Source organism: Mus caroli, unplaced genomic scaffold, assembly GCF_978045245.1.
Source record: "Mus caroli unplaced genomic scaffold, Mus_caroli_1 scaffold_16, whole genome shotgun sequence".
NCBI classification, from domain to species: domain Eukaryota; kingdom Metazoa; phylum Chordata; class Mammalia; order Rodentia; family Muridae; genus Mus; species Mus caroli.
This window is the reverse complement of record NW_028227271.1, coordinates 34,998,137-35,022,048: the sequence shown is the minus strand read 5'-3', so window position 1 is coordinate 35,022,048 and position 23,912 is coordinate 34,998,137. Positions and strand designations below refer to the sequence as shown.

Below are 23,912 nucleotides of genomic sequence, written 5' to 3'. Positions count from 1 at the left end.
CCCCGGTATATCAGGCATGCTTTGCCTGCCACTTCAGGAGAGTATTTCCTCACAAGATGTCAGCTGTGGCTCAAGCCCATTGAGGGTCAGATGCTTTTGAGTAGAAGCAGAGGCCCCCCAGCTTGCCCTGTTCCCTTCCATTATGGTCCATTAAAGCTGTACTAGATGGAAGCTGTTTTGACGAAAATGGTCTCCTCACCTGTCACTTGGGAACACTTTACCACTTCCTCCATTGTGCTAGGAATGAACTCTTTTGACATCCCAGTGCAGAAACACCAGGGAGGCCATTAGGGAAAGCCAGGCGTGTTTGACATTTACCTATCACTCCTTAGCAGAGAGTGTGTGTGAAGAGTCAAGATGGAGGAATGTTCTCACTCACCCTTGCCTGAAGTTTTGGGGTTTTGGTTGTTGTTTCATTTGTTTTATTGTTGCTGTTTCTGAGACAGCTGTTACTGTGTATATCAGGGTGGCCTTGAACTCAGAGACCTGCTCTTCCCTGCCTCCCAAGTGCTATTTATGGTCATAGGTGTGTGTCTGTGTCGCCATACATGGTTTTACCGAAAACTAATGCGGGCAGATTTTGGAACTTTGTGCAGAAGAAGGATTTGCTGTCTTCCCCTTTCCCCAGTGCAGCCCTTGCTGGATACTGTTGACAGGTAACTAATTCCTGTCTGCTTCAACCCGCCTGTTTGCCATAGTCAACATTTTGATTAAAACAAAGTACAGACTATGAAAAGGTTATTTATGAAAATGCATTTTTTTAAAAAAACCATAAACATGATTTGAAAAGCCCACAGATAACTCATTTAGATAAAAACATGAATGTTGTATAATTTCTTACATTCCGTTTAACAGAAGTAAGAGTGAAGATCAAGAATCCGCAGTTTGTAGGAATGATCTGTTGGATACCTCACAAGTCAGGCCCCTTCCTAAACTGCTTGAATAGCAGACTCATTTCAGGAATGGAAAACTGCACAAAATAATTCCACATGTTACATGAATCCCCGCAGGATACAGACACTTTTCTCTCACCTCCTTCGTGGTCACTTTCAGCTGAGATTATAATTCCTGTGCTAATGTCAGATGAGCCACTGGTTGTGTGTGGTCTCCTCCAGCTCTTTCCCCCCTCACTTTCATCTGCTCACAGCCTGGTTTCCTTCAGGTGGTCAGCGTCCTGTGTGGCTGCATTGTCATCTTAACAGTGACTTGATCTTTCCTGTTTGACACTTTCCCAGAAAGTTATTGATGGCAGGCAGACACAGTGCCCCTTTTTATCATCAGGGCCCCATGTTTGGGAAAGACTCTGTGGTTTCTTGATAGCGAGAAAAAACACAGTTGACTTTAAGGGTAATAATATACATAGCTAACTTGTGTGTAAATAATAGAAAGAGAGGATCAAAGATACAAGGTTTATAGAGGATGTAGGATTACCCTTGGGTAGGGAACTAGTACCCCCCGGATGGGGTAGCCTAGGTTAGCTGGGAGAGATTTCTCTGGAGACTCCTATACCCAGAGAAGGCTGTGGTCCACAGACTAGGAGTTTGATGGCAGGTATGTCACTGATGAAGTTTGTGGCCCTCTTTATCCTCATAGAGATGTTTTATGCTGTATAGTTTATTTGGGGATAAATAGAATGTGAGGTGCATGACAGGATGTGGGTCCTAAAAGACACTTCAGAGCTATTACACTCTAATTTGAATATTTAAACAAAACAAACAACAACAAACAAAACTGTTGGGTAATAGTTTAAAATACAACTACATCAACAACGGGTGATGGCTAGTGAAAGGCTCAGGGGCAGATATAGTAGTAAACTAGGCCACCCAGCTAGCTGGGCTCATCTCCTAGTTCTGCCTCAGTTCCTCATCTACAAATTGGAAATAGTAGCATTTATTACCTAGAGATGCTATCATATCAAAAATACTCAGGGTTCTATCTGTCACCCAAGAATGGCTGCTGTTGACTCGGGCTCTGTCTCCTTTACCAGCAAAGCCTCATCTTTCAGGAAGGAAGACCACCAGAACAGTTCGTACCAGCCAGGGATAAACAGGGAAAAGGGGTGGTTTCAGGTCTTGGCTGGATTTGGAATAGTAGACGTGCCCTGCACTGCTGTGGGAATGCAAATCTGTACACGTGTGCTTTGGAAAAAGTTCTACACTGCTTACAGCACCATCCTCCCCTGCTGCCAGGACCTTGGTGCAGCTGAAGCAACTCCCAACAGAGATACACAAGGGAGTACAGAAGGAGGCTCAGTGGGAAACCAATAGGCAAAAACAAGCTGAAGACTGCTCTGACCCAGGTGGAGGAGATAAACAAGCAGCAGCCAGATCACGATCACGCACAGCAGTGTTTCAAGGCAAGGGGAGGAAGCAGTATTTGCCATGTACAGCAACGGGAATGGGTCCCACAAGTCATCACCCTGAATGAAAGAAACATGGCCCCAAATCGTAGCTATTCTGACTCTTATCTGCATAAAACTCAAGTGACTAAAACCCTCAGCTTGTGTTGAAAGTCGTGATGGTGGAGAAGATAGTAATTGCAAAATGACATAGGGTTAGTTGTCAGAACAGTTGGTGTTCCATGTCTGGATCTGGGTGTTCATTCCTCCTGGCCTGTGACCAGCTGAGCCCCTCAGTACAGTCTCTAAGCTGAGTACTTAGGCCTTTCATTTTATGACTCACTTTGCTCTTGAGTAAAACACTCAAACATTTGATCAACTTGCAAATGAAGAGAGTTTAACTGTTGGGCCCAGTCCTGCCTTTTGAAGCAGAGAAGCTCATTGTCCCTTCAGTGTGGGACTGATAGTGATCTAAAGGGTTCTCAGTGAGCTCTGAACACTGAGCAAGGAAAATTCTTACAGAACTTAGAGCCAAATGCTTTCAGGTCCACCTCTGCATTGGTGGGCCCGCAGCACCTTCCTATTTCCATAGAGCTGACATCACTGGGCCCGCCTTTTTTGGCCAGTCATCACTCAGACAGAGGTCCATGACATCCATCCCTGCCAACCATGTATTCATTCAGAAAGTATCCTTGGATGCTTGCATAGTGGCAGACAAGACCTGATATATGTACTAGGTATTAGTAAAAATCTGCTCCCCTGCTGGGTTGAAGAAGAAGATGGAGAAAAACCAGCAAACAAAGGAGGGTATTTAAATAAATAAAAACTCAAAAAGGAAAAGAGGAAGAAAGATACTAGTTCACCAGATAGACAAAGCTAGAGTCTGAACACTTAACTCATACTCTTGACTGGTTATCTCTTGTGGCATCCTTTCTCAGCCCTTCATCCTCTAAATCAGAAATTGTCTCAAGGGTGGTCCCTGACTGCTATCAGTCCAGATGCACAGGAGCAAAGTTGATTTTATGTCTAGTTGGTGCCTTAGATCTGAGAAGCTCCCCCCCTCTTTCCTGCCATTATGGCATTTCTAGTTTAACACTTAATTGTTTTCCCAGTTATAGTTATTCCTTCCCTTTGCTTGTAAGATTTCTAATTTAACTGTGTCACTGTTTATTGATTTTTACGTTTTGAGTACCTAGAAAATCCAACCAGTGTCCTTCTATGTTTGTTAGGTGCAACATCAGAAGAAGACATTCTGTAGTAGCTGGCAGACATATCTCTAAAGACCATATCAGAATCTGTGCAGAACATTCAGTTCTTAATTCAGGCACGGCTTTAAGACTTTCACAGAAGTCATGCTTGGATAGCTTGGATCTTTTTTCTGACTCGGTGGTTCTAGAGTTAAAAGGGTTAAGTCCTTAAATGAAACAGTCGTCTTTATTAGGAAAGTACTGGCCAAACACATTCACCTACTTTTTTTTTTTTTATTAATCTTACACAACCATTGGAAGTAGTAACCACTGCGTTTTGATTCCCACTTTGCAATTTGCCAAGTTGAGGTTCTGAGGGATTAGTGACATCTCCACAGCTATGCAACCCACCCAGGGCCACAAGTGGATTTGGAATGTGACTGTCACATCCGAAGAGCCTGATGGGAGCAGCCTTGAATCCCCGCTTATTAGTGCAAGGTCAACAGGTGCCCATGACATCCCAGAGCTAAAACGTCAGGTTTGATGCAGATGATGTGGGAGGAAGGCAAAACCACTTTGCTCATCTGTTCACTATCACTAAAGATATTGTTGAAGCCACATTGCCCAGGATATTATTTCCCAGGTTCCAGCTACCATTAAATTGTGCAGTCTTTATTATTTTCTTTATAAACTCAACATAATCATTGTAAACCTTAAATTTGCTGAAGCTTTTCGCACTGCATCTGTGTGGAAACTTCTCACCTTTTGAAATGGCCAGTTGTCACCCTAGTTGAAGTGAAAGTATTCATAATATAATTATCTCCCTTTAAAAGGATGCCACACCAAAGCAATATTTTTAATCACACTTATAAATTTTCTCAATTTAAAATGTTTGTCCCAGGCTTAAAGATTATGCTTGATTTTTCTTGACAAAAATTAAACTGGGTAGGCCATGCTGTTTCTTGCGTCCTGGAAGATGGCTTCAGAACAAGTATTCTTGTTACCTGAACCTGTGCCAGGTTGGGTGTGGTCCAGGAAGTTTTCCATGTGTGTCAGAGCACACGCTCGTTCTGTAGCCTGTTGTCCACTCAGGTCCATTGTCCCGGTGCTGTTTATAAGCAGAAAATCTTAGATGTGTGCTTGATGAAGAAGAAGCAAGCTTTGTAGTGAGTGTGCACGAACAGTTCCCTGTATGCCTTTAAACAGTTTTGATGACGTCATTCTGGCATTCCGAAAGAGAATCGAGTTCTAAAGGTCATCACCTGCAGAGCACAGAAGACTGATACTGCGTGTTCACCAAAAACCGTGTCAATGCAGTCCGAGTATCAGGGTTTTCAGCACTGTAATACTCACCGTGCCTGCTTTCTTCTGTAGTGCTGCCTCGGTTCACATTCATCACAAGGAAATATTTATTGTATTTTCTGCTACTTGGTCATCAACAGCAGTTGCTCAGCAGGTGTTGCCATGTTGCCTGCTCTGCATCAGGTGGGAGCAAGGCTGCATGTTCTCCCCGCCCCCACTCGCTTTGCATGCACTCAGTTATCACCTCTACCTCACTGCTCGTAGGGCCTCTTTTTTATCTCTCATGATCTCTCTCTTAGTCCAGTGACCGACATACACACATTATAAAGACACTTACATACACAGACGTGCATAATTTTAAACCTAATTTTCACATGTAAGAGGAAACAAACAGTATTTATCTTCCTGAATCTGGTTGATTAGCCTAGCATAATTACTAACTGGGAGAAGAAAGAAAACCCGCTGGGTGATGTAAGGGAGGGCAGTGGGATACCAATAAGAACAAAGTATAATGATATGTGCACATGAGGTGGGTTGGGGGATGGGAGGGAAGGGGAGGACCAGCAAGGAGAGGGAAGGGGAGGGACTGATCCTAACTCACAGGAACTTTGTAGACTAGAGGGCAAGAAAGGAGTCAGAAAAATAATTACAGTTGCCAAATATATGTGTTATCACACATGATATCAAATATAATAAATATGATAGTCCAAAATGATAATTCAGTTTTCAAGCTAGCATCTGTCATCCAAGTAGGCGGCAGCGGAAAGAACATGTAGACGGACTAGCGATGAGAAGCAGACTGCTTCCTGGGCCCACTCAGGTGCTGATTTGATTTGTGTCTTTAGGAGCCAGGAAACACAGTGCAAATTAGGAAACAGCAAGTCTAGATTTTAGCTAGGTATGTATGGAACAATGTTTAGATGAAGACACTAAAGAGCTAAATGCAAAGCCATGCTTTGTCCTTTTGAAAGATTCTAAATGATAGGAGAGAGTCTAAAGGTTCTAATGAACCTAATTGTGTAGGGTGGACCTCAGGTTTCATATTGCAGTGCCGAGGAGTGGGGTGTGTAAGGTAGGTTAAGGATATAAAAACATTTACTGGATGGTTGGAATACCAGCAGGACAGCAAGGCCAGGGCACTTAACATAGATGTGCCAGGTAGTTGAGGGCATGCCTTTGTATACCTCCGGATAACATGCAGGGGCTCCTTAGATACTTCAAGAACAATTCAGTAATTTACTTGGCATGTGTTTCTACCACCCAGTTAAGTCATTTCTGGTCATCTGAGGAATGGGAAGAAGATGAAAATAATCATGGCACTAGGTGAGAGGAATCAAGGTGGTTTGTCCTGCTTTTACCCAGTGTTCTGCTCAGGAGAACAGTGAGCATTACTGCATCCTCATTGTATGTGTCTGTACCTGATCTGAAGGGATCTTTTAAGACATTGTGAGTTCATAATGTAAGTGAAACACAAGGTGAGCCATCCACCAGGAGTAGTTATAGAAATGTGCTCATTAGGTCAAATGCTGGCATTGTACGGGCACAATGGACTGTTTCATGTGGTTGAAATGTTGTAACAGAATTGAAGCCACCCACTTGAACTTCAGCCTAGAAAGCTGACTAGGCCAAGAGGCAGCAAGGGCAGCGAGATGGTACAGGCACCTGGTGAACTGGCTAGGTTTCTACACTGGAGGCACGGAAGTGAGGCAGAGAAGTAGATGCCTACCTAGCATGTCGTAAAAGAGAATCATCTCTAAGAGGAAATGCAGAAGTGTGAGAAATAACACAAAGATCTCGAGTGTAAAGAAGTCTCTGGTGTATCAGAGTAGTCCTGGTAAAGTGTAGTGAGCCCCTGACTCGAGTCCTACAACAGTGAGCACCTTAGATGTGGGACTCAGCCAGGCTCTCCACATCTTTTCTGTGATGTTTCATTACTCCACTCAATTGCATGTTAAATTATAGCACATAATGTACTCACTGCCGTTTGTACCTGAAAAAGAATGTATTCATATAAAAGTATATAATAAGTAAGGGAAACATGACCAACCAGTGGCTTTGTACATTGGAAAATAAAATTTTAAAAAGAAAGTGGGAGAGAGAACTCAAGGAGATAGCTAAGTCGTAATATCATTAAATTGTCAGACAAAACACAGAAAGGCTGGCCCATGCCTATCTTCCCAGCACTTGGAAGGTAGAGCCAGGAGTTCAAGTTCATCCTCTACTTCACATCAAGTTTCAGGCCAGCCTGGGCCACTTGAGATAGTCTCACAAAAAGAAATAGGGGGAAAACAGTGTTTACAGACCTCATAAGGTCCACCATTCCTCAGCTACTCTTGTTCACTTGCCTGTCCAGCATTCTCTGGTTAATGCTCAGCCTTGTTCTCAGCCTGGGCACTCTTCTTATCCCCAGCGTTTTGGGAAAATCAGCAGAAGAGCATGAGAGTCAGTCAGCTCTTTCTTATTCTGTCATGTCTTTATGTGTCCCATATTTCCATATGCTGTCCATTGAGCAGATATCATTGCTATGATTGGAAGAAGTACAAAATATACACCTCATAGCCAAGTCCAATAATGAAATCATGAAAGAGAGCCACAGATTCATATTGTGAAATAGAAAACGTCTATGTTAGTAATTCAGTGAACTATGAATTGCGTCCTTAAACAGTATTGCAATAACCTGGCAGAATAATTGAGCAAGGATTGAATGGCACAACTATAGACATAAAAGAGTGCACTGCATAACATTAGCTAAAATTTTAAATTTTAGTCACTTACAATCTTAAATATATGTCAAAACTCTTTGCTTGAGCTACACATTATTTCCAGACATCTAACATGTTAGTACAGAAGCCATAGCCTGTGTAGTTTCCAAGTTAAAACCATCCCCACAATGACCTCTGTGCACCACTTGGCTTTGTAGGTCATCCTTTCTTTTCTGCAGTATTGCCAGACAGGGATTTCTGCAGCACAAGGTAATCATGTCACTCAAAACCCAGATATGCAATCCTTAAGTGGCCCTTGACGGATCTCCTGGCTTTTCTTCTTCTTCTTTTTCTTCTTCTTTTTCTTCTTCTTTTTCTTCTTCTTTTTCTTCTTCTTTTTCTTCTTCTTTTTCTTCTTCTTTTTCTTCTTCTTTTTCTTCTTCTTCTTCTTCTTCTTCTTCTTCTTCTTCTTCTTCTTCTTCTTCTTCTTCTTCTTCTTCTTCTTCTTCTTCTTCTTCTTCTTCTCCTCCTCCTCCTCCTCCTCCTCCTCCTCCTCCTCCTCCTCCTCCTCCTCCTCCTCCTCCTCCATCACCATCACCATCACCATCCCTCCGACTCATGTCCATTCCAGCCCTTAGCCTCCCTGGATGCAAGGGTCTGTTTCTGTTCCTACATTGCTTTACACCCTGTGTCCTTTCGGGAACAATATTTAGTGACCTTTCTTTGCAAAGGAAAAGTCAGCTTTTTTTTTTGAGGGGGGGGGTTAAGTCAGTTTATTTTTCTTTTTTTTTAAATTTTTTATTAGGTATTTTTCTCATTTACATTTCCATTGCTATCCCAAAAGTCCCCCATACCCTCCCCCACCACTCCCCTACCCACCCACTCCCACTTTTTGGCCCTGGCATTCCCCTGTACTGGGGCATATAATGTTTGCAAGTCCAATGGGCCTCTCTTTCCAGTGATGGCCGACTAGGCCATCTTTTGATACATATGCAGCTAGAGTCAAGATCTCCGGGGTACTAGTTAGTTCATAATGTTGTTCCACCTATAGGGTTGCAGATCCCTTTTGCTCCTTGGGTACTTTCTCTAGCTCCTCTATTGGGGGCCCTGTGATCCATCCAATAGCTGACTGTGAGCATCTACTTCTGTGTGTGCTAGGCCCCAGCATAGTCTCACTAGAGACAGCTATATCTGGGTCCTTTCAGCAAAATCTTGCTAGTGTATGCAATGGTGTCAGCGTTTGGAAGCTGGTTATGGGATGGATCCCCGGATATGGCAGTCTCTAGGTGGTCCATGCTTTTGTCACAGCTCCAAACTTTGTCTCTGTAACTCCTTCCATGGGTGTTTTGTTCCCAATTCTAAGAAGGGGCATAGCGTCAGCACTTTGGTCTTCGTTCTTCTTGAGTTTCATGTGTTTAACAAATTGTATCTTATATCTTGGGTATCCTAAGTTTCTGGGCTAATATCCACTTATCAGTGAGTACATATTGTGTGAGTTCCTTTTTTATACATTACATTGAGCTTCCTTTCCCTTCCTTTGCTGGTCTGGTCTGTCTTTCCTCAGTGCCTGTCTTTGACATGGTGAATTATAAGGGTTGTTTTCTTTGCTTGTCTGTTCTCTCTTTCCCACTCCATTGTGTGCGAGCACACATGTTAGACATTGGAAGATCTCCACCCATGGTGCTAGCACAGTGCCAGCAATAGGTTGTTAGGAGCTACAGGAAGACTTTCAACAATGATTAGATATGGCCCTGTTATTAGTTATTGCCAACATTTAGCTTAGTCCTTGGTCAGAGTTCATGTCACTGTTTTGCTATGTCTCTGATAATGAATATCACCTCATAATTTATTTTACAGTGGCAAGTTTGCATTGGCCATTGGAAGATCCTAGCGAAGTTAGTTATTTGCTATTAACTCTGAAGAACATTGTGGCTGGCTTGCTTGTTTGTGTTACACTTTTATTTCTTTTATATGACTTTTCCCGTTTTGTATTCATTTCTTAATTTGTGACAAAATATTCAACTGTACATGGCAGTCATGTATAATTTACATATACCTTAGTTGGTATATGCAGGTTGGTAGTATTCATTTATTTGATATGTTTTATAAAATTGAAACAATTTGAAACATTCTATTTAGATCATTGTTTTTGTCTAAATCAAATAAAGTGAGTCTGTACATACTTTATAAAGTAAATCCATAATGGCCAAGTCAAGGTACTTAGCATTTTGATATCCTTAAATAAAACTGTGCCTGCAAAGGTGCTTTTGTTTTTCTTAAGGTTTATTTATTTCATATATGTGAGTACACTGTCACTGTCTTTGGACACACCAGAAGAGGGCATCAGATCCCCATTACAGATGGTTGTTTGCCACCATGTGGTTGCTCGGAATTGAACTCAGGACCTCTGGAAGAGCAGCCAGTGCTCTTAACGGCTGAGCCATCTCTCCAGCCCATCTGCAAAGTTTATACAGTTACTGTAACTATTTCTTTTTTCATTTAAAAATGATTGGAGCTAAAGAGATGGTTCAGCAGCTATGAACACTTACTTCATTTGTAATGGACTGGAATTCCGTTCCCCCAAAGTCATGTCAGGCTGCCTGCAACTGCCTGTAACTCCAGCTCCAAGGGATTTTGATGCCCTTTTCTGGCCTCCATGGGCACCTGCATTCATACACACACACACACACACACACACACACACACACACCAAAATACATCTATACATAAATAAAAATAAAATATATTAACAGATATGAACAAAATGAACTCTGTGCTGAAACTTCTTTGACCACATGGTACGTATCCCTGTTTTCAGGAGTTGGGCGCATATTTAAAATCTCTGAATAGCTGATCCTGATATTACAAGACATTGCTCACAGACTATCTAAATATTTTTAAAATATTTAAATTTGATGAATCCAAAGCCACTGGGTAGTTACACTGTGAACATAGAATCAGTTGTAAGACAAGATACAATGCTTTTGTGGCCTAATTTACCAGTGGGGAACATGTCTGATTCCATTTATTTAGAAAAATTGTTTTTCTTGTCTGTTTTGAAGTTCATAGTCTTGTAGAAACAATAGTGAGAGGCAGAGGCAAGAGGATCTCTTATGAGTTGGAGACCAACCTGGTCTACATAGCGCCCTGTCTCAAAATTAATTAATCCACATGGAGCGTGCGTCCCACAGAATGACAAGGGTGGATTTCTCTTGTAATCACTGTCTTTTCCTCATTGAGTTATGAGTTCTTTATACATTGTAGAGAGTGGACCAAATCCCATGTAGCATCTGTAAATATTTTCTCTCGTGCCGTGCATTATCTCTTTGTCTCTTTTAAGTAGCGTCCTTGAAAGTTAAAAACTTTGACTGTTTCTGAACTTCCATTTTCTATATTCCCGTGCTTTTGCTAGCCAATCAAAGGAGTCAGTGATCCGAGGTCAGGAGAAGGTGTAGTTATCCGTGCTTACTCTGTCCTCAGAGTCCTCTGTCTGCTCACAAAGGATTGGATGCATGTTGTGTTGATGTTTGCATATGGTTGGGGTTCAATCTTATCTTCTTAGGTGTGCGTCTTTCTGGAGGTAACCCAGCATTACTTATTGAAAAGTCTCCAGCGACTTGTCTTGATGCTTTAGTTAAAAATTGAGTTGCATTTAGATATGAGTAGTAATTTCTGACTTTCTTTTTCTGTGTTTCTGTCAGTGTTGTATTGCTTTGGTTACTGCAACTATTTATCAAATACATGGAATCCATTCTTAGATCCACTGGCATGAAGGTGTATTTTGTTTTTATTGGATGCATTGCTCTGTAGATGTTCAGTAGTAGTACATATTTAAATTGCCCTTTATGTATATCTAACTATGCTGTTTTTAATGTAGCTGAAAGTGACTGATAGTTTCTCACTTCTCAGATGGCTCTTGTTGCTGTCTCCGAAATGTGTATCTACTACTAGTAAACTCTGTTTATCTGCTAAAGTTCTAATTTCTTCTTTTTATCAAGGAGAGCTTCATTGGATATCAAACACTGGACCCAGTCAGTGCAGGTCAAATGCCTCCCACCAACTAGCTCTTCTTGCCTAAGCCCCCTTTTCTTTGGAATGTGCTTTCTCATTGTTTTCCAGGCAGTGGCCTTCCCGATAGTCAGGTTCCCTGTGTCATGAGGTGGATGTGTTTGAGAGGTTCTGCTTTTGCCTTCCTGCACTTACGGTTGTGTCTCTCTTAGGCTTTACTTCTGGAAATGTTTAAATGTCTTGGGTGTGTAAAATGTTTTCATCAGATTGGGGAGGTTTTGAACCTGTTGTCACTCTGACTAGGTTTCAGCAGATCTTATTGTTCACATGCTCACACACACATATGTTGCGGCCCATGTCTCTGATCCTATTTTCCCATGTTCCTCTTCCCCAGGCTTTGTTCTCAGAGTATGTGTCTTCAAGTTCAGTGACTTCTGTCCAGTGTGTCTGCTCATGAGACCAGTGAGGTTTCTGCTTTAATTATTGATTTTCAAGTCAAGCATTTCCCTTGGCTTCTCTGTCTACTGACAGTCTCCACTTAGTGACGTGATATACTCCGGCTTTACTTGGTCATAAGTTTCCTTAGCCTCTTGGCTGTATTCAGTGTGTTGGTTGGAGTTCTTTGCCTAGCAGACTCAATGGCTCGGCTTCCTCAGAGGCAATTTTTATTAACAGCTATTTTTCTTATAGAGAGACCATATTTTTATGTTTTTTAAAGCATGTCTCAACTTCTTGCTTTAAACTAGAGACCATATATTAATAATTCATCAACTCTAGGAATCACATTCTTCAAGGATCCATTATTTGTTTTTGTTTTATATTTAGGGCTATTCAAAACAAATTCTGTGGAGTCTGTGAACACCAGGTGTTGTCTCTTCAGTCTCCTCTTCCTTGTCCTCTTCCTCTTCTTCCTCCTGTGCTGTGTATATTGACATTCACCCAGCCACTTTGCTCTTAAGTCTCCTTTTGAAGCCCCTCCCTGTGCTGGATCTCAGAATCAGCCAAGGGAAACAGCTCTGGGCCTATGGTCTTTTTCTGAGTCATGGGATGTGGCACTGAGGTGGGCGTGTCTATCTAGGGTCCCAGGAATATGTTGGTCTTTTATGCTTATGAATTAACCCACTTGCCTAGTATGTCTCCATAGTCTCTAGCAGCTAATACCTTAAACAGTGGCTCTAACTACTTCCTTCAGCTAACCCCTCAGAATGGAGCCTGTTTGTACTAAGGAGAAAAGTCAGGAGGGATGAAGAACACTCCCTGGGAAGCATTTCTAGCAGGTGTTCCAGTTGCCTCACTGCACCCCAGTAGCTTCCAGACTCCTGCTAGGTGAAAATACCACATAGCTCTACTCATACCAATATTTCACCATGGTTTCTTTGTTGGTGTATTTGCTTTTAAATAAATAGTCTTTGACACTCTGCAGCTCTGTGGTCCTGCACGAGCTTGGTCTTTTGAGACAATCTCGGAGCTTCTTGCTCTGACAGTTTGACTGAAGCCATACCTCACATCATGGTTTAGCATCAACTGATGCCTTGCAGTGACTGGAGGCAGAGTGCTCTTTCTTTGTAGAGGATCTTCTGACTGGGTCTCCTTCTGGTGTGTTTCAGGACTATGACGATGGGTACGGTACTGCCTATGATGAGCAGAGCTATGACTCCTATGACAACAGCTACAGCACCCCAGCACAAAGGTAAGAGTCAGCCCTTGCTGCCAGGCTCTATGTCAGCTTGACCCAGGGCCCCTCCACTGCGAGGTGTGACAGCCAGCCAGTGGGACTGATTTCCTGTTTGTTGTTTCTTCTGACTAGAGAAGTAGAGTCCACTTCCAAATAGCATATATCATCGCACGTGGATGCTCTCTCTCCTAAAGCATCCAGATGTAAGAACTAAGTTTAATTTTATCTACTTTGGAACTTTGACCTAAGTGGTTAATATCATTTAAAGGAAGGATGATGGCTTCAAAGCAGGTAACCATTCAGTCCTAAGACCCTCAAGGTCCCTAGGAACTGTGAGCTTCCTGCCTTTCTAGACAATGTAATGCCAGAGCCTGGCTTGCTATTCACAGAACATTGCATCATCTTAGCAGCGATGCTCCTGTTTCCCAGTGGCTTCAAATTCTGTAAATGCAACAACTTTGTCCTGATCAGACCCTCCCCACAGTAGAGTGTATACAGGAAATACTAATCCTACAGTGCCTGCAAAGCCTAAACATAGACCTAGATGTTGGGATGGAGCATCCAGGAGTATGCATGTAAATGGTCCCACTCCAGCTGTGAGTGAATACATGGGTTCTCCTGCCTGTCAACTCTGATACTGGGTAGGTGAGAATATTAAACTATTTTTGTCTTTGCTCATGACATACTGCTGACTGTATAAACTGTGACAAGTGGCTTGTAGACTTTGGCTAACACATGGTCTATTTCACTGTTTCAAAAAGGGGATGCTTTGTTCCTCGTGTTTGTATCATTAGTGCAGGGGACAGTCACTCCTACCCTTTGTTGAAAGCGACAGGCAAAAGCTGCATGAGAATTGTTCCTGGGCTCCTTCTGTAGCTGGGCCAGCACTTCCTGAAGTGTCCTATTGTAGAGAGCAAGGAGTGGTGTTCCAGAAGAAACCGTAAATGGATCCAGGAAGTGGGCCTTACATGGAATCTTCTAACAGCAGGACTGTGCTTTACAGCTAGACTTGTCTCTGCTTTTTTTTGTAAATGTCCATAAATGTTTCAGCTTTCAGTATGAAGTGCCTTGTGAAGCACATGCATCTTCCACCTCACACACTTGTTGGGTATACAGTTTCTGCCTGGCCCTCTTCTCCTAAGGCCTGCAGAAGCTGTGTCTATAAAAGAGGCGAGCACATAACAAAGATATTGATAACTGCTCAGTTCATGGGTGGGAATGGCTCCTTCTGAGCGTCACTGTACTCTTCAGTCAGCACTGGCCCCACAACACATCTAGGTGCAGGAGCCAGTGCTACTGTATGTTTCTGCTGGAGCTGGAAGTGTTCTAGATAGTGTGGTAGTACTTTTTATGGTCTTTTATATTCTCACTTCTAGTTAGCGTACAGTTTCTATTTTGATCATATTCTTTCCAGAGTCCTCCGAGATCCTCATTGCCCTCCTCACTTAACTTCATATTCTCTCTTCCTCTCCCTCTCCCTCCACCTGTCCTTCAAACTGCATGTCAAAACAAACAAAAATCCAATAAGACAAAAAAACAACACGTTACAAAAAGTGCAATTGTATCTCAAACATACACACACACACACACACACCACATATATACTAAAAATAGAGTCCATTTTGTATTGGCCAACTACTGCTGGCTATGAGGCCTGCCCTGTCTTCTGGTTGATAGACCCAGGAACACTAGATTGGGAACACCTGCTTTCCCTTTCCCAGAAAGTATTAACGGGAATTAGCTTCATGGTTAAAGAATGGGACTGCATGTCTACCTCCCCTCCTTACTGCTGGGATTGTCTCTGCTTTAAATCTGTGTGTGTCTTCTGTATGCTTCTGTATATGTGAGTTCATTCATATTGCAGTCCTTTTGTGTCTGGAGGATACTGTTTCCTAGGAGTCATCCACCATCTCTGGCTCTTACCATCTTTCCACCTCCTCTAACTCATAGATCCCTGAGCCTAGCTGGGAGGGTTTGATGAGGACATCCCATTTAGGAATATGAGTGTTTCAAAGCCTCTCATCCTCTGAACAGTGTCCATTTGTGAGTCTTTATCTTAATTAAGAAGCTTCTCTGATGTCGGTTGAATAGTGTACCAATCCATAGCTATAGTAGTATGTCAGTAGACATCATTTTATTGCTATGTTCCTTTAGCAAAACAATAGTGGGAGCTGTCCCCTAGGGCCCACGTCTGTTTAATGTCACTTGTATGTTTTCAGGGCTGACAGTTTGGTATAGGATAAACAATTGTTGTGCTGTCCCCTAGGAAATGTAGTTTCTTTGTATAGGGTTGAGTCTTCATGGTCTTCCCCCTGTCTCTTCATGTTAGCATGTCTTTGTTTGGCTCATGTGTATTAGTCATGTTGCTGAGACCTTAGGGTATATTCTCACAGTTCAAGAGTAGTCTCATAGTAAACTCCCTGATCCTCTGGCTCTTACCATATTTCCACCCCATCCTCTACTGTCTGGAAGTTGTTTTGTACATACATCCATGTGGGACTAGGCTTCAGAGTTCTATATTTTGATTGATTGTACTTTCAGTAATCATCTCCATGTGTTGCAAAGAGAAATTTTTATGATAAAGGGTGAAAACTACTCTTTTCTATTGATATAAGGATAAATTTTTAGAGTATAATTAGGGATTATGCTGATTTAATAAAGTAGTATTTGTAGATTCTTCTCCAAGATTCATGACTTCTCTAGCCCAGGTAGTTTGCAAGGTTTCTAGTACCAGTCATGATTTCTTTCTTATTGAGTGAGTGGGTGTTAAGTCCAATTAGAGAGGTGTTGGTTACTGCCAATGTGTGTGTGGCACTACTGCACACTTGGAATTATTGCACGATACTGGTCATTATTGTGGTTGAAGGCATCCTATCTGGATAGTAGTATTAGTTGTGTAGAAGTTTGCATGACACCTTCTAGTCAGTTCTAGTTCTGGTCATTTCTAACTGGCACTTGGATCAGTTCCAGTTCAGGGTCCATTGGGTCGTGTAGTGGACCTTATATTCAATTAAAAAGTGATTTGTTGCTCCCATAACATTGTGACATTAGTACAGCTGTATTTTTATAGGCAGGGTTGCTGTAGGTGACAGAGTTTGTAACCGGGTTATACTGGTGATTACTCTTCTCCTCTGGTGGCAGAATCTTACAGCACCATGAACATTAATGAGTCCAGGTGAAGCTTGGTCACCAGCTGGGTTTCTCCATGTTCAATGATACATGTAACTGTTGGTAGCAATAAAGCCTTACATCGAGTTATGGAGTGTAATCAATAGCGATTTGATATTTGGGGGTTTCCATGGGGCCCTTTGACCAGTGAATCAACAAGGTGTAACTCATTCCTGACACTGGAATTTTTACTTGATGGTATAATATGTCTAGTTGGTCATTGTCTTTTCTGTTATTCGGTGACACTATTTACATTCCTTTCATATATGTTGCATATATTTTAGGAAACTTGTGTAGCATTAGGTTTCTATCATGGCTTTTCAAAAGGCCATTATAGAATTGTATTATATTTTCTGCCTAAACTCTTTCTTTAACTGTATCCTATATCCCTTCCTTGAAAGATCCGCTTTCCCCCTGTACCTCCCATCCCTTATTTACCTACCTAACCTCTGTGTTTTTATTTTGAAGCACACGTCTAAAGTTTAAAAACTAACATTCACATGTGAGAGAAAATAGCCAATATTTGTCCTTTTAGGTCTAGATCACTTTACTTAGGATAATGTTCTTTTCTCTAGTAACCTGTAAGTTTCATAATCTTAATTTCATAACAGTTGAATAATATTGCTTTGTATAAGTCTACCGTAATATCATTATTCATTCAATGCCTGATGCGTGTCTAGGATGTTTTCCAACTTCTGGCTATTATGAATAGAGCCCCAGTCAACATGGATGAGATAAGATGTAGAGTTATGCCCAAGAGTTATATAACTGGATTTTGAAGGAGATCTATTCTCACCCTCCAGAGGAATTACCACATTGGTTTCCACAGTGGCTCTTCAAGTTTATAGTCCCACCAGAATGAGGTGTCATTTGTTTTATTGATCTTGGCCATTCTGACTAGAATAAAATGAAATCTCAAAGTAGTTGTGGTTTCCATTTCATTGGTAACTAAGGATAGTGAACATTTAAAAGTGTGTTTCTCAACTGTTTGTTTCGTTTCATCTTTTGATAACTCTGCCTAGTTTTGTACCCTGTTTTTTAATTGGGTCATTTCCTTGATGCTTAGTTTTTTTGTTGGTGTTGTTGTTGTTGTTGGTTGGTTGGTTGGTTGGTTGGTTGGTTGGCTGGCTGGTTGTTCTAGTTCTCTATATATTCTAGATACAGCTATACCTGTCTCATGTATAGATGGTAATCAACTTTTCCCAGTCTTCGGGCTGCTGCTTGCTTGAATGATGGTGTTCTTTACTGGACTGAAGATTTTTAGCAGCATGATGTCCCGTTTGGTAATTGTTGGACTTAGTGTGTGTGCTATCATTGTCCTGTCTTTTTCTGGGCCAGTGAGTTCAGGCCTATTCCCCACTTTCTGTTCTATCAGATCCAGTACATCTGGTTTTATGTTGAGGCCTTTGATCCATTTGAAGTTCTTTTTTGTAGGATAATTAACATCAGCCATCCAATTTGATGAATTCAATTGTCTTTCCTCCAGTATGTGTTCTTGGCTTCTTTGCCAAAAATCAGATGTCCATAGGTCCATAGGCATTTGGCCTTGTGTGAGTCTTCAATGTGATTCCATTGATCAACACATCTGCTTTATTGCTAGTACCATGCAATTTTTATTACTGTAGCTCTGTAGTACAGCTTGATACCAAGGATGGTGATACCTCCAGCAGTTTTTTATTATTCAGAATGTTTTTAGCTATCTGGATCTCTCTCTCTCTCTCTCTCTCTCTCTCTCTCTCTCTCTCTCTCTCTCTCTCTCTCTCTCCTTTATTTCTTAATTTCTTACTTTTTAAATAATGTTAAGTACTGTGTTGAAATTTTGACGGCGATTGTACTGTATCTGAAGATTGCCATTTCACTGTATTAATCCTACTGATTCTTGGACATGTGTTGTATTTCCATCTTCTGATGTCTTCTTCAATACCTTCAATGATTTTATTATACAAGTTTTTCACTTGCTTAGTTAGAGTTGTCCCAGGACTTTTGCTTTAGTTTTAGTTTTGTTTTGATGCTATCTTTAAATATACTATTTTCCTGATTTCATTCTCAGTCTATTTGCTTTTGCATATAGGAAGGTTACTGATTTTTGTGTATTGACTTTTTTGTATCCTCCTATTTTGATAAATGTGTTTATTACTTATAAAAGTTTACTAATGATGTTTGTAAGGTCTTCATGTATAAAATCACACAATTTGTAAATAAAGATACTTGGCCCTTTTTCTTCCTATTTCTTTCAGTTATCTTATTGCTCTAGCTAACATTTTACACGTTTCAATGAATAGATATGGAGAGCGGATATCCTAGCTTTGTTCTTGCTCTAAATTTCATTTCTTATGTTGAGACATGTCACTATATTTCTAGTCTCTCAAGGACTTTATTCATGAAAGGGTGTGATGGTTATGTGGAATGTATCTTTCAGTTGATTTTATGTGGTTGTATGTTGAACCATTTCTGAATATCTGGGATGAAGTCTACTTAATTATGGTAGATACTTTGATGTGTTATTGGATGTGGTTTGCAAATATTTTATTGAGAATTTTACATGTATGTTCATGAGAGAATTTGCCCCATGCTTTTCTTTTTTTGTTAGGTTTTTGTGTAATTTTGGTGTTAATATAACAGTGGCTTTGTAAAAAGAATTTGGGAATTTTTCTGCAGTTTCTGTTTTTTAGACTAATTTGATGTATATTGTTTATTTTCTTTGAAATCTAGTAGAGTTCTGTGAATTCATCTGGCCCTGGGATTCCTTGAGTTGGCAGATTTTTTTAATGACTGCTTCTATTTCACTAGGGGTTATGGGCCTGTCGAAATTATTTGTTCATTTTGACTTGATTTAATATTGGTAGATGGTACATATTAAGATTCTCCCTTTTATTTTAGGTTTTCCAGGTTCAGTAGAATTTGGACTTTTAAAATATGTCATTATGATTTTCAGAATTTCCTGAGTGTCTCTTGTAATGTCCTCCTTTCATCTCTAATTTTATTAATTTAGTTCTTATCTCTCATCTTTTGGTTAATTGAGCCAAGAGTTTGTCAATCCTGTTTTTTTCCCCTCTAAAAATCAACACTTCATTTTATTGATCTTGTGGTTTTTGTTTGTCTTTCTTGTGTGTTTACTTGATTCTCTTTCATTGATTTTTTTTTATCCCAAGTTTGAGTATTTCTTCCCATACACTCATGTTGGTATTATTTATTCTTGTTTTTATAGAGATTTCAAGTATACAGTTGTTACCAATATAAAATCTCTACAGATTTTTATTTTTTAATGTAGGAACTTAATGCTATGAAGCAGTGTCTTACAACTAATTGCCTTGTGTTCTATGGGTTTCGGTAGGCTGTGCTTTCATTTTCATTCAATTCTTAGAATGTTTTCATTTTCATCTTGATTTCTGTTCTGTTTTAAAGCTTATCCAGTTTTGAGTGGTTCAAACTCCATGAGTTCCCATACTTTCTACTGTTTCTATTACTGCTGATAACCTAGCTTTAATCTATGGGGTCAAATATGATGTGTGGCATTATTTCAGTTTTCTTATATATATATTGAGAGTTGTGTTGTTCCCAATATGTGGTCAGTTTTGGAGAAAGTTTCATGGGGCTGCTACGAAAATAACATGTTCCTTAATGTTTGCATAGGATCCTCTGTAGATGTATTGCTTTATGACATTATTTAACTCCAGCATTTCCCGGTTGTTTTTGTCTTGATGGAACTGTCTGGCAAGAATGGAGTATTAAAGTCACCTACTATCACTGTGTTAGAATCAGTGTGTGATTTTACTTTCAGTAGTGTTTCTTTTATGAACTTGGGTGCTTTTGTGTTTGGTGCATAAATGTTTAGACTCATAGTATCCTTTGGTGGATTTTTTTTCCTTTGATGAGTATGTATTGCCCTCCATATCTTCTGGTTAGTTTTAGTGTGACTTTTATTTTGCTAGGTATTGAAACAGCTATATCTATTTACTTCTTGGTTCCATTTGTTTGGAATATTTTTTCAATACTTTTACCCTGAGGTGATGCCTACCTTGATGTTAAGGTGTGTTTCTTGAATGCAGCAGAAGGATGGATCCTGATTTTGCAAGCATTCTGTTAGTCTGTGTCTTTCTATTGAGGAGTTGAAGACCATTAACAATCAGGGTTATTAACAAACAGTATTTATTAATTCCTGGTATTTTGTTGTTGTGGTGGTGTGAGATTCCAACCTTTTTTGACCAACTGGTCCAGGATTACTTACTTACTGTACCCTCATCGGTATAGTTAACCTTCTCTTTAAACTGAAGTTTTCCTTTAATTACCCTCTATAGAGTTGAATTGGTGGACAGAATTTCCTTAGATTTGTTTTTATAATGAAATGTTTTTCTTTCTCTCGTGATGTGATTGATAGCTTAGCTGGGTATAGTAGCCTGGGTGGAATCTGTGGTCTCACAAGCTTGTAGAACATCTATTCAGGCCCTGCTGGCTCATGGAGTCTCCTTTAAAAAGTCTAATGGGTCAGCCTTTATATGTGACTTGGCCTTTTACTCTAGCAATTTTTAATTTTCTTTGTTCTGTAATTCAATGTTTTGATTTTTATGTGCTTGATATTATGGGACTTTCTTTTTCTAATCTATTTGATGTCCTGTATGTTTCTTGTATCAGGATAGAGGCATCTATTTAGATTGGAGAAGTTTTCTTCTAAGATTTTAAATTAAATATTAAATTAAATATTAAAAATATTTCTCTGTGCCTTTGCCCTGGGTTCCTTTTTTCTTCTTCTATCTCTTCTATTTGGTCTTTTCAAATTCTGTGCATGGCAAGTTTTTTACAAAAAAAAAATATTTTATTAATTTAGCATTTTCTTTGATTGCGCTATCCATTTCTTCTATTTCATCTTCAAGACTTGAATTTCTCTGTTCCGTGTCTTGTACTCTGCTGGTGAAGCTTGCCTCTGAAGTTTTGGGTTGACAGAATTGAGTTTTCATTTCCAGTTTTATCTCAGTCTAGGTTTTCTTTAGTCATTCTGGTTTTTTTTTGTTTGTTTGTTTTGTTAAATTCTATTTTATGTCTTAAATAGATTTCTTTCTTTTTATTCACTTGTTTGTACTTTCACGGTTTTCTTTAAGGGATCTATTCATATCCTCTTTAAGGTCCTTGCTCTTTTTGAAGTCCTTGTCTTGTGCTTCAGCTGAATTATTTTTCTCAGAACATATTGCAATAGCACTGTTGATTTCTGGAGGAGGCATGTTGCCTTGTTTGTTCATCTTTGGGTCTTTTGACCTGTGATTGGGGCATCTGAAGTTCTGATGTTTGAAGTGTTCCTTGTTGTAGATTCCTGGACTCGTTTTTGTAGTGTATTGTATTGTTTCTACCACTACGCTGGGTCCTCGCCAAGTGTTCCTATGTGGTACATGCTAGAGTCTATGTCTTAGCTAGTGTGTCACCTGTGTGAGTCCTTGGTAGACAGAGGAGTTCTGTGGGTCAACAGGAGGCACAAAGGCATGGGGATGGGCTAGAAGTAAAGTCTGAAAGGAGCAGAAGGAAGAACTTGGGGGAGGCCATATCTCAAAGGGCTGGAAGTAGCTGTCTTATGTTTTGAATTTGGTTGTTCCTGGGCACCAGTCCCATGCTACAGAGTTACCAGTAGGTAACAGAAGAGAAAACATCACTCATCTATTTAGTGCACCTTTCAAGACTCCAGTCCAGATGATCCTGTGTTTCTTCAATTTTCATAAAGACTCAATTTTAAAGCCCTTACCAGTCCTATTGGACAATAATGCTACAGTGAGTCTCTGGTAAGCAGACAGAATAAAAAGCAAGTTACTGAGAGGGTACTCTAAGTCAAGATTGGTGTTTAAGTCATTAAGCATTACATCACTGGCAAGAGTCAGCCCTGGGCGGCAGCAGCTTGTGATCTCATTTTAAATGTGGTGATGCACTAATATGAAGGGAAGGAAGCATCATTCAGTCTGAGATTCTTGAACGTCTGCCATATGCTAGGCACTGCTCTTAAAGTTTGATGCCCAAACACTGTTAAAATAAGAGTCTCATTGGAAAGCTTCACTGGCTGTAAGGAGACAAATGTAAATATTTAATTGTCAAGTATTAGGAGAAGTTTGAGTAGTTTCATGCTTTCTTTCAAAAGACTCCAGAATTCCAGTCCAGAATTTATGGATATATCTGGGAAAATAAAGGATAAGGAACAGTCTCCCAGATGATGGTTAGGGAAGGGACCACATACCAAAGTGATGCAGGCACACAGGACAACAAACACAGCAACGTTTCTTGTGTGAGAAATACTCATAATGTAACACAGGTGGAATAGTCTCTCTGGGAGCTAAGACTTAAGACTTGGAAGCAACAGGGAACCAAGAAAATGACGAGTTTAGACGTAATTTAGAGAAATTCATTAGTCCATAGTACAGAGAAGCTGGATTGGCAGATGCTGAGTGTAGCTAGGGGCAGAATCAGTTAAGAAGCTGCAACTAAATTATAAATCCTTAAGAGTCAGGAAAGACTCGCTAAGACAAACAGCTTATGTGGAAGTAAGCCACCTCTGAAGTGAGGTTTTCAGGGCTACAGCTGAGTGCACCCAAAGTAGCAAAGTGCATGCGTGTGCAATGCAGAGGGAGCCAAGTGTCCTGAAGTACAAACTTCTTGAAGAAAACTATGGCTCAGACAATTAGATCACTTTCCAAATACCATTCACCTCCAAAACAGGAGGCAAACGGTGACCCTGGGTTTGTCTGCCTGGATGACATCCGTTAGGCGATGACATCCATTAGGCTTCTGTGTCCTGCTGCTGTACAGCAAATTCAAATGAAATGGCTGTTTTGTGGAGCTGGCTGGAGGAAAAAAATGTTGTGCTCTTCTGTTAATATGCTGGGGTGCTGCATCAAAGTACTTCAATTCTTTTTCTCGGGGAACTAAAACTGAGACTCAAAGTCAACATGTTAGCAAGCCCTACTCCAGTAGAGGCCTTCCTCCCTTTGACTTTTCCCCTGTGGCCTCTTGGTATATTTTTCTGCATGAGTGAATCCTTGGTGTCTCTGTGTATATAGAATTTGTCTTAGGAGAGCAGTAATCAAATTGGATTAGAACCTATTTGTAGGTTTCATTTCAACTTAAACTACCTCCTTAAAGGTCCTGTCTCAAAGCACAGCCATAAATCAGGGAGTTAGTAGCCTAGGGGTCCAACATGGGACTTCAGGGGAAGGGTACACAATCTGCCACATACCACAAAGGCACATGATAATATGTACAGCATATGTCTCAAAAGTTAGGAAGCTGACAGAAACCATAGTATCCCAGATATCAAATCTGTTGAGATCCTCTCTCCCTTCTCAGTATCCTCCCAAATACTGCTACATTCAATATTGAGGTTGAACCTATACCATCACTGCATAGGTTCGGAGTGCTTGTCTGGAGTTCTGGGGCCTCCCAAGCATACAGAGTCCTCTTGGCCCCTATTTCACGTTCCTTCCACCCTTGTTGTGACTTCAGCTGCTTTCACTAATTGCCATTTGAACATATATGACGTGCTGCTGTGGATAAGCGTTTGC

At 40.5% G+C, this 23,912-nt stretch overlaps 1 protein-coding gene across 3 annotated transcripts in view; it reads left to right on the top strand.

Annotated features, from left to right (window-relative positions):
• Positions 1–23,912, top strand: part of Khdrbs3 (KH RNA binding domain containing, signal transduction associated 3) — a 158,119-nt gene that overhangs the window by 96,447 nt on the left and 37,760 nt on the right. For all 3 annotated transcript variants that reach the window (XR_003834967.2, XM_029469898.2, XM_029469899.2), the window contains exon 7: positions 13,145–13,227. Coding sequence is in view for 2 of the 3 variants with exons in the window: in XM_029469898.2 (XP_029325758.1) it covers positions 13,145–13,227 (83 nt within the window). In the remaining variant the exon portion in view is untranslated. The remainder of the gene's footprint in view (positions 1–13,144; positions 13,228–23,912) is intronic.